The 11,603-nt window shown below is 32.8% G+C and overlaps 1 protein-coding gene across 4 annotated transcripts; it reads left to right on the forward strand.

The window, feature by feature from the left end:
• The first annotated feature begins 1,822 nt into the window (after positions 1–1,822).
• On the forward strand, positions 1,823–8,801 carry LOC140839409 (beta-ketoacyl-[acyl-carrier-protein] synthase III A, chloroplastic-like). Of its 4 annotated transcripts, none has more exons than XM_073206094.1 (9): positions 1,823–2,065; positions 2,258–2,454; positions 4,078–4,226; positions 4,538–4,674; positions 4,924–5,029; positions 6,087–6,205; positions 6,411–6,475; positions 7,109–7,331; positions 8,391–8,801. In XM_073206094.1, the coding sequence occupies exons 2-9, from the start codon at positions 2,273–2,275 to the stop codon at positions 8,610–8,612; spliced, it is 1,203 nt and encodes a 400-aa protein (XP_073062195.1). In that variant the 5' UTR covers positions 1,823–2,065; positions 2,258–2,272; the 3' UTR covers positions 8,613–8,801. The 4 variants fall into 4 exon arrangements, with proteins under 4 accessions (XP_073062195.1, XP_073062192.1, XP_073062193.1 ...); XM_073206091.1 differs by having other exon boundaries at positions 2,320–2,454; XM_073206092.1 differs by having other exon boundaries at positions 1,824–2,065; positions 2,210–2,454.
• Positions 8,802–11,603: the final 2,802 nt, after the last annotated feature.

The following is an 11,603-nucleotide window of genomic DNA, read 5'->3' on the forward strand; positions in this document are numbered from 1 at the left end:
TTTTCAACACCAACAAAGTTATCGGCGAACACTAAGCTTAGTTCCTATGACCATTTTTTTTTGTATTTTTCTAAGATAAAGTGGTCGGACCGATCCGGACGATCGAACCAGAATACTGTTATATAATAATAATAATAATAAATAAATAATATATTTTAATTCTAAACATCTAAAATATATATATATATATATAAATATATATATATATAAATAATAAAAATATATAATTTCAATGTTTAAAAAATCAAATAAGGTCTATTAAAAAAATATTTAAACAAATTTAAAATCTAAAAAATCATATATAACAAAAAAATTATTTAAAAATTAAATTAATCTTTTTTGAAAACATTGTGAACCGGTCCAACCGATCCACCGGTAAAAAAGATTTTGGGTGATATCTGAATTAGACCCATGTTCGGTTCATGGTCGAACCGGTCGATCTGATCTGGTTCTGAAAACACTCCTTGAAAACACAATTAAGTTTATATTTTAAATAATATTTTAATATGTTATATTGGATTTATGCATACATATATATAAGTGAATAACACGTGTATATTAATGATCCTTTATTTTTTTGATGGTAATTAATGATCCTTTATTAATTATTAGAAAAACGTGTTCATTAATTTAAAATTATAAAATAACAGATAACAAACCTTTAAAATATGGACGATTATTCAAATCCAAATTCAAATCATATTTAGAAAATATTAATGAATGTATTAAAAATATTTGAGAACGGTCGCATTTGGTATAAATATACAATAAGAATAAAGTGTGAGTCTGATTTTGACATAACTGAGGAATCAACATTATTATCATTTAATTGATTGTTAGAAATAAAAAAATATATATTTTAATAAACGCATTGCTATCACTCGATGTATCATCGGAAACAACGCCTGAAAAGGATTTGAAGCACCGACTTTGGTGCACTAAATAGCCCCTTTTAGGTAAAGTAATAGCACTTTTTGATGAATATCTAAACATATAAATAAATTTCACTATTTATCATTTCTTTAATTTAAATAAACAATATATTTTACTTTCTAATTATTAATATTTAATATTCATAATTTCTGTAGAAAGTTTTTACTATCAATTTGAAAATACTATCCGAAATTCTAAGTCATATAAATTAGTAATAACATATAGAATTTTTTTTTTTTTTGGTTATGATAAAGTCAGTATGACAACAAAATATTTGTTTAAATATAAAAAAGGGAAAAAAGAAACAAATAGAAGAATAATTCAAAGTTAGAATGTAGACGAATCGAATAGAATGTGATACTCATTGAAAATATAGGTTCAAGTCCAGTAGATGAGATTGAATGAAGACTTCGAATTTACTCCAAGTCTGGATTCACAAAGGAGACCGTTAAAAGGGGGTCGGGAGGTTGTCCCAGCGTAGTCCTTCCGATGCTCAAGTCAGGTACTGAAAGTAAAAATGAGAGAGCAGCTAGTGACGCTGCTGAGAATTAATATGGTGAATGAATAAATTATACTCTCAAACATCATATTTATATGAGAATACATGAGATACATCACGCGCCTTCTATCTTGGCCACGGATGGGCCGGAGGTCTCAAAATTCGGTTTTATGGGCCCATTCATAGAGTATCAGACTCGAAAAATATTTTATTCGAATTCGAGTCGAACTCAAATATATTCGAATTTTTTTCGAATCGAATTCGTTTGCAACATGGTGCGATGAAAAAAGAGCGTGGGAGATAAGATTTAGCCCACGAAATGAGTCTCGAACGCCAATCAGGCCCAACAACAGTTGAGGGCAAAGCAGTAACTAATGTGAAAGAGATGTGTCCACCCTGACCCTGCTTACATGGCTGAAACACAGCTCTTGACTCAATCCCTCCCTCGAGAATGGAGATGCGAATTGCATGAGAGAAATGAGCCACGCTGCCTTCGGAGAGACGAAGAAATATAGTAACGAAATCTGTATCTATCTATCTATCTCCTCAACATGCATTTGCATGAGCTCAACTGTGTGCGATGAAAAAGAGTGGGGGAAAAATTTCATTGGAAATTTCATCGATTTTTCTATTGTAATCTCCGGAAACCCCCAAAGATTTGATTGTTCTTTCCGTCTCTCAAATCTATTATGAATTTTCTTTTCAATCCGAGTTATCTATACCTTGTGTACAAAACCCATTGATCTTCTTGGGTTTATTTATTTATTTTTAAAACAGATATAAGCTTAAAGACCCACATCTGTCAGTGTGTGATTTTGGTAGCAGAAATCAAGAACTTAAATGGCGAATGCATCTGGGTTGTTTACGCCAGTTGTTCCTTGTGGTAGGAAGAGATTTTCTCCACCTTTGGGGATTTTTCGATCTGGGATTTGGTTCTCTGAGGGAGTTTCCAGGAGATTAGTGTGTTCCAGCATTGCTCAGGGTGCAGAGAAGCTTTCACCTTCTGAATCTAGAGTTCCCAGGTAAGTAATTAATCACGAAGTTGAGATTTTGTGGATTTTTTCGTTTTGATAATGTGGGTTTTGCTTTCCAGTTGCTAAGATATATTAAATTTGAGTTTTCCTTTTTTGGAGAAAATGAATTGTGAAATTTGGATGAATAGGTTGCTTGCTTGTTTTGGAAAGCGCGTGATGAATCTTTTTGTTGATAATCATTTGTTAAGAATTTGAGTCACTACAAGTTGGATGTTTTTTTTTTTTTGGTTGGTCTCGTGTAAGTTGTGATTATATGCAACTATTTTTTGTATGACCTGCTATCCTTTGGAACCCATTAACTAATGCAATAGTCTGCAATCCACGTTGGTTATATAAACCACGTTGGACAAGCTTTGTATGACAAGCTCGCCTAAGAAGGTCATGGTAGATGAATCGTAATCTTGACTATTGGTGAAACACTTACTAATCCACCGACTCGGAAACCTTTGGTTGTAATTTTTGCAACTATTGATATCAAGGGAGGTTTAGTTGTTCACATGTTATCTTTTGTGTGAATCTCATTTAGCACGTGAAATGTATTGAAGGAGGAAATCTATGGATATTTGTTGCTCATATTCTATGTGAGTATGAATTTTGGATAAATAATCTGCAAGCAGCTAAAAGGAAGACTCTAATAAAGTTTGCTATTCTTTATATTTTTTAGATGTAAATTTAGACCACTTTGATGATTAGTTTTGGCTCTTTCGAAGGCAAACACTGATTTTGGTTACTCCCATTCATGTGACAGGAAGCTGCCTAATGATTTGTCGTATTTCCGTGTGATTTTACTCTACTTACATGCTAATGGTCTCTGGTTGTTTTAAGCGTGCTGCTGCTTTTTGATATCAATGATGTTTTGATGAAGCTTGAATTTTTCTCTTTGCCCCTTTCTGGTTGATTTAGCTGGTTGCTTATTGATGCAAGGGAAATATGCTGATGGTTAGTTACCATAATAACAAAAGAAACAATTAACATATACCATGGCTATTGCTTGTTGGGCTGTATGTTCTGTTCATGAACTATTGGTGCTGATCTGAGTCTCCTTTTGTTCTTCTTGTGCATTCTGAATCCACTGCCCTCCCAGAAGAAAAAAATGATTGCATTAATGAACAAATGCAATGTCTGCTGACCAGGATTGAAGCGGAAAGTGTAAAATTTACTAAGTCAATTTCCATCGGTTGATCTTTTATTTCTCCTTTGTTGATTTTAAGTGTTGCTTTTTATCTTCAAGCCATTTCTTTCAATAAGGCTACTTTCCACCCAGAATGCTAGTTGTTATCGTCTGAACCCTATCGACTGGTCAAAATTATGTTCTTGGATCTTGGTTACTAAAACTGTCGATCTCAATTTAGTAAGGTGATCATTTTATGCATATTGAATCATATTTTGGATGTGTTCACTGCTTTCATTGTGTTAAAAATCAACCTTTTCCTAGAATGTGTTGGCTTATGTGGATCGCAGGAGGATTTTGAGGAGCACCTCATATATTAGTCTACAGTTTTGTTGTCTTGGTCTTCTTGAAACACATATAATGAAATGTAGGTTCGTGTATTCACCGTATCTTAGTGATTATTCAAATTGAAAGGATGTTTCAATTTAATCTTTGTATAGGCTTGTTAGCAAAGGCTGCAAGTTAGTTGGATGTGGCTCTGCTGTACCAAGTCTTCAGATATCTAACAGTGACCTCTCAAAAATTGTTGATACTTCTGATGAATGGATATCTGTACGAACTGGAATTCGAAATCGAAGAATTGTTTCTGGTGAGTTTTTTCTTCCCCTCAGTTCCTTTTAACTTGAACTGAAGTAATAGTCAGGATATTTGTGTTAGTATTTGGTTTTTCTGAGGTGAGATCTTCTAGCTCTTCAAGCGGTTAGAATGATCAGTCCTCCATATTTACATGCATACGAACATGACTTTTTTGGACTTGGGAAGCCAACCAAACAAGGCCACATATTTGTGCCCTTGGCAGTCCAGATTTGAGTGAAGAAAAACTTCAGTTCACATGATACTTTCCAGGTCTATGGATTCTATTTATCAACCTATGTGTAGCTTAGAAATATACTGATGCAGGAAAGGATAGTTTGACTGGTTTGGCAGTAGAGGCAGCTCGGAAAGCTCTCCAGATGGCCTTGGTTGATCCTGATGATTTGGATCTTGTGCTAATGTGTACTTCCACTCCCGAGGATTTGTTTGGCAGTGCTCCACAGGTACATATTGTAGCATTATTCTTAATTTATCGCTTTTTTTTTCTTTTTTTCCCCTTGTGATTGTAAGACAACCCTGATTGTTTCCAATCTTCAAATTTGTATGAACTTTTTAAAGCCTCGTGATTCTCTTATATTTGATGATTATCATGCCTTTGCATATGCACAACTTTTTTTAATGTCTTATTATTTGATTTTATGAGCAATGGCATATTTAAGAATTCAAATGTGTCTCTGGCATTTTTTTCCTAGATTCAAAAAGAGCTTGGCTGCAAGAATTATCCATTGGCTTATGATATAACAGCTGCCTGTAGTGGTTTTGTTTTGGGCCTAGTTTCTGCCGCTTGCCATATTAGAGGTAAAAACTCAGCTTAAAGATTGCAAATATTGGTAACTTATTAAGAGTCTGTTTGGCTCATCTTATAGGTTGTTAAGACTTTTTGAGGAGGTTTAAAAGCATGTAAGAGATCTGTAAATGTTAGTTCAAATTTTTTTAAAGACATTTAATGTTTAAACATAAGCTTCTTTGAGATCTTCAAAAACCAATGCGATCACAGCAACATATCAAATAACCAAATAACCCAATTCTTATCCTTGTATCTCATGTTATCCTCCTATCCTTCTTCCCCCTCTATTTTTTTCTCTCCCTAGTTCACTTGTTTACTCCACTTTTCTGGTGATTTTATTTACTTATTTTTACTTATTTTCTTGTGATTTTTGAGACCTTAATTTTAAGATAAAATGTAAGAGCTTATAAGTTAGAGCCTATTTGGTGAAGCGTATCTTATAAAGTATTAGTTCTTATTTACAATTAAGCTATTAAGGTATTCGTATAAAAAGAATCATCCTTGAGAGAAGAATTGCAGAAAAAATTACAAGGCAAAATGAATTTGAGAAAATTTAGGATATGCTACTAAATTTTGAGATTTTTTTTGTTATTTTGAATTTTATATTATCTTAAATAATAAGTTGGCATTGAAAAAATTAATAAATCTTATATCTCTTATTGGCTTATTTTGAAAAAACCTAAATTATTTTTTCAAATACTTAATATACTCTAAAAAACATGTTACAAGTTCCTGAATATCTTTTATCCCTGTTTATTCTCTAATCCCTTTTTTCCTCATTATTTTTATATTGTTTTACTCATGATTTGTTTCTCTTCCCTTATATTAATTTCTTGATGATTTATTTTATCTAAACAGTTGAAAAGGTTAATTTTAAAATAAGATATAAGAGCTTATAAGTTGGTTAAATATCTTTTGAACTCTAAAACCTTAGATGTTTACGGTAATTTTAACTAAACAAGCTCTAAAACTTCTTATTAGATTTAAAAGCTTATATTTTTAGATAAGTTTTAGTCAAAGGGACTTTGTGTTATTATCGAAATATGAATTCTTGTGATTTATTGCTAGGTGGTGGCTTCAAAAATGTTCTTGTGATTGGAGCTGATGCGCTATCTCGCTATGTTGATTGGACCGACAGAGGATCCTGTATTCTCTTTGGTGATGCTGCTGGTGCTGTGGTAGTACAGGTTCCGTATCTTATCTTATCATTTTCATGCCATTTATCACTCTTTTTTCCTCTAAAAATTGAGAATTTAAGAAAATTATGGCAGCGTGTCTTTTTCATTTGTATACAAACTTCTTCTTTTGCAACAGCAAATTTTATGTAGATAGTCTTCGATTCAGGTGACTACCTTTAATAGTCTAGTTAATTTTTCATGATCTTTTAATCAGGCATGTGACATGGAAGAGGACGGATTATTTGCATTTGACTTGCACAGTGATGGTGAAGGGCAAAGGTATCTTTTAAACATCCTCTGAAAGAAAACCTGTCTTGTAGTTCTTCAGACTAGCTATGTAATACACATGTAGCATGTATGCTAAAATTTATTCTGTCTAAATCATTGTAGTTTATGTTATTAACCCAATTGGATATACCAAAATTTTAGAAATATTTTCAACTAAAAATGAAATTAGCAGTTTGGGTCATGATTTATTAATAACAAAAAATTAAATCTATTTCTTCTTAGATAATGAAAGACAAACTATTTAGATAAAACTTAATTAGTGACACCGAATAGACCAACGAACACCTAAAAGCATCGTAGCGCATGCAGTGCATGTGCACTATCAAATATCTGGTTTGTGTCGGTTGTTGTGTTAGCAACATATTCCTTTTTAGGATATTTTAATAAATTACAATAGCAATACATAAAAAAACTTGAATGGCTTCTAATTTTATCCAGATAGCTAAAACAAGAAAGCCGATTTTAATAATCTGGATTAAATCACACCAAATATTTAGTATACATATAGATATTTCGATAAAGTAAAAGTTGTTATTAATGGCAAGGCAAAAAATCTCCCAAGTTGTTCTTACTTCAAGTATTGAATAGATACATATAGGTAAAAATTGTTTTTGTCTTTTCTAGACACTTAAACGCCACTATGAAGGAAAATGAAGAGGATCAAGCATTAGGGACCAATGGTTCACTTCTTGGACTTCTACCAAAAGGGTCTTCATACTCCTGCATACAAATGAATGGTAAAGAGGTCTTTCGATTTGCTGTTCGTGTGGTTCCTCAGTCAATTGAATTGGCTTTAGAGAAGGCAGGTCTTGCTGGGTCCAATATAGATTGGTTGTTACTTCATCAGGTATGTGTAATTATATTGTTATATTGCATTGTGACTTATCACGTAAAACAGATTAATTGAACTTTCTCACAAGATGCATAGTCCTTCTTGAGCCAAGAATATTGCATATTCCTTACTATACAAGCTGATCCTATATTTAGCTTATTGTAAGTTGAGATATAAGAGAATATACATAAAATAAGTAAAAACTTGTATGCACCTCTGTGAGGAATGCTCAAATTGTGGTTGCATGCGCTCCCAAAGTAGTAGTTACATGTATGATCAAACTAGGAAAGCATGCCCTCATAAAATCGTGATTACCTAGCCAACCCTTGTATATTTAGAAATTTTTGCATTTACCATGATAGTCGATCAAAATGTTTAAATCTACCTCCCTCGGAAGAGAGGAAAACATATAATGATTTTTGGAAACTGGACTTTTGAGGATATAGTACTGATAGGGGAACATTATAAGGATTCTCAACATTGCCAGTCACTCTACAGTTGCTTGTAAAGTCAAAATGAGATTGTAGAATTGCGTGTTACTTGAAAAGACAACTTACACAACAACTCACTTAAGATGGATTTCATCACCCATAATCTTGTCTTTTGGTCGACCACTCTGTTGCATCAGTTTTTAGTGAAAGCAACAATGTTAAAATATTGGATTGGGAGATGATAGCTCAATCCAAGAAAAATTAGTATATCCTCTCAATCTCGTAAGCTACACCACAATTACTTGTTAAGCTGATATGAAATCGTACTATATTTGTAATTTTGACTTACTTCAAGAGAATGAATGTATACTATGCATGCAGTATACATTTACATATTCATTGAATTCACATTGCACTTGCGGAAAACTTTCCAGACTACGTGAGCGCATTGCCAATTTGGTGACATACTTTGATAGGAAATTTGATTTCAGATTTTCTTGAAAAACTTTGAGCTACATGTTGCTCATGCTACTCTTCATTTTACCAGTACATCTAGTTCTATGTTTTTCTCGATATTAGAATGGATTGCATTTATTGCCATGTGTGGATGAAACTAATCAGCAGAAGAAACTTGTTCATGTAGGCAAATCAGAGAATTATCGATGCAGTAGCCACACGTCTAGACTTTCCATCAGAACGAGTCCTTTCAAATCTTGCAAACTATGGTAATACAAGCGCTGCATCAATTCCATTGGCATTGGATGAAGCCGTGAGAAGCGGGAAGGTGAAAGCTGGCCATACAATCGCAGCCGCTGGTTTTGGAGCGGGTCTTACGTGGGGCTCTGCCATCATTAGATGGGGATGATCAACCGTCCTGAAAGAAGGGGATTTGCAAAAATCGATTTTGTAAGTTTTTAAAATTTTGTTTCCGAATTTTGTTTCATGTACTAAGTTGTTACAGTGGTGCAATGTCACAGTCTCCTTCTGCACGCACTCCTTTTGTTTTGTCTTGGATATTTCTTCTGCAATGACATCAATAATGTTCATTCTTTTCGCTCTCAGTTTTTTTGACTTCGTTTCTAAATGTGATGTTTGGTCGGACTTTTGTCTTTTTTCAACTCAAAATTACTTTATGACAAATATATTGAAGAATATGGTTTATGTTTAATTTTGTTTTCTAATAAAAAGATATTCCTTCTCATTACACACATGTATTTGCTTATGAAATACCTATTTCTAATACCAAGTATATGCATGGTTTGAAGCATTTTTTCGGATTTGAAAATAAAGTTTTGTTGATTTTATTAAGTATAAATTTATTAAAGCCAACTCAACTACACTTAAAAGGTAAAATGCGCTTAATGTTTTTTTTTAATTGAAAATCCCCTTAATTCACTATTGTTTATTTACACAGGTAAAATATTTTTATCATAATATATGTTTCAATGATTTTATATTAAACCGCTTGTTGGAAAAGAATTTAATTTGTAGAATCCTTTTGGGTTTCAAGAACTTTTGTTTTCATAGTTCGTTCAATAACAACTCGTGCATGGATATGTTAATAAAAATAACTTCACAAAAATTCATTTGAGATGGTCTTACGAATCAATTTTGTTTGACATATATTTTTTATAAAAAATTTTTATTTTATGTTAAAAATAATATTTTTTATTGTAAATATGAGTAGGTTGACTCATCCTACGAATAAAGATTCTTTAGACCGTCTCACAATAAATCTACTCAAATAACTTTTATTATAATTTTTTTTGGTAAATATTAGTGTGTATTCTTAAATTTAATCAACTTTATATTTGTGTAATGCCGTTATTTTAATTTTTATGGCATCTGCTTTTCTTAAAAATTTGTTTTAATGTATACAGTGAATACTCGAAAATTTTCGAGGGAAAATGGGTAAGTGTGACAACCACACTTTTTTCGACTCCATCATCTTCTTTCTTGAAAGGCATCCGGTCCCATGGATTTTTGTTTTTTAGTCGATGAAGATGGTTGTTATAATTAGATCTTGAACTCGATATCTCGTTTCAAACTTAAGATCTTAATATTAGATGAACCTACAAGTCATCTAACGATCTTCATGCAAAATGGGTTAGAAGTCATTGGCTCGTGTGGACATTTTCAATCCAAGGGAACATATGATTAAAAGGCTAACATTTTCGAACTGCAATTCGTGCATTTTTTTTATAGTAAAACTTGATTTCTAAATTCATAAAAAATGAAATTTAATTCAAACCCAAATTTATTTCATTTTTCCCATTCTCAGAACACCGGGGTTGGCTAAAATGACCGATCTTGTATTCGTCTCCATCTGTAATTAAGCTAGTTGCATGCCCCAAATAGCTTTAGTGCAAACGTTGAACGTTAAAATGAAAAGATTGGATAAAATTTATTGCAAGATCAATTAAAAGTATATTATTGTAGTGCCCAAAAAATTCAGTACACGTATAACCTATGCATTTATTAAATTATTAGATCAATTATTTACTTTTAAATGAGTTTTAGTCATGCATAATTTATTTAAATGCATTATTTTAAATTATTTACGTTTATGGGATGCACGTTAAAACGTTTTTTCAAGTTTCATGTTCCAGGCGATTATTCGAGGCGAGATCGAGGAGGAGACCGGTGACGATTTTGGAAATTTTATGCGGTGTTTTATTTTAAGTTGGGAAGGGGCATTTTAAATAATTTATTTAGTTTAGCATTTTAAAATCCTTATTTATGTGCTTAATTATTTAAGAGTTTGAAACTTTTAAAATTAGCACTTTTGTGTGTGTTATTTGAATTAGGAGTTTAATTGAAATTAGTGTGTATTTATTTCTAAGGATGATTAACTATTAATTATTGGTTAATTCATTTTTAAACAATATTTTAACCCCCTAATCTAGCCACACACACACACTACACGATTTTCACACTTTTACACACACCTAACACACACACACACACACACCGATACACACACACTCACACACATTCAGATTTTATTATTTTGAAAAAGAAGAAAGCTAGGGTTCTTGAGAGAAAAGCAGCCGCCCCCTTCCCCTTATCTTTCCATCGAGTTTTTGGTGAGTTTTATTGCAAGAAAACGGTGCCACGTTCGTCCCGGATCAACCTCGCTTCCATCTCCGCGTCGGTGTCGTCGTCACGGTATTTTTAATATCAAAAAGGCACGTATAATCTGTTCTTTCTGTATCGATCATGTCATATTAAGCGTTGCGTTGTTTTATGCGTAAAAGTATGTGTGTGACGTTCGTCGTTTGAACGGAAATTGATTCGGATCGGTTTTGAATGGATTTTAGATCTGAAAACTCGTTTTTACTGTCCTTTCTGAATACTGCGAATTTTCGGTACATAATTTGAGAAAATTTTCAACTAGAAAATTGTAGAACGTCTCGATACCTTCGATTTGATATATAATTCGAAATTTTTGGATGAAAATTGAGTGAGTTAGGATGCTTTTCGTGGAACTGCTCAAACGGTGACTTTTACGAAAATTGTGCTTCTTTAAGTTTCTGTTGCAGGCTTCGTTGGAGATCGACGGACGATTGTTGCTGCGTACGGGTATGTTAGTAGTGATGTTAAGAGTGTCTTTGAGGTTTCGTTTCATGTCGATAGGCACTCGAAGTAATTAGAAGTCGTAGGAGACGGTTTGATGTCATTGGTCGTATTTTGGGTCGTTTGTGTCGTAGAGCGAACGTTATTGCTTTGGAACGTTTGTACAACTTGTATTGATATTATGGAATGCTAGGATGGGTCTCGAGGTGTCGGTGCATGGTCCGTATAACCGAGTCTAGAAGGATAAATATTAGGTGTTCAGAATTTTCGTAAGTTCGCG

This window comes from Primulina eburnea, chromosome 8 (assembly GCF_022965805.1).
Source record: "Primulina eburnea isolate SZY01 chromosome 8, ASM2296580v1, whole genome shotgun sequence".
Classification (NCBI taxonomy): Eukaryota; Viridiplantae; Streptophyta; class Magnoliopsida; order Lamiales; family Gesneriaceae; genus Primulina; species Primulina eburnea.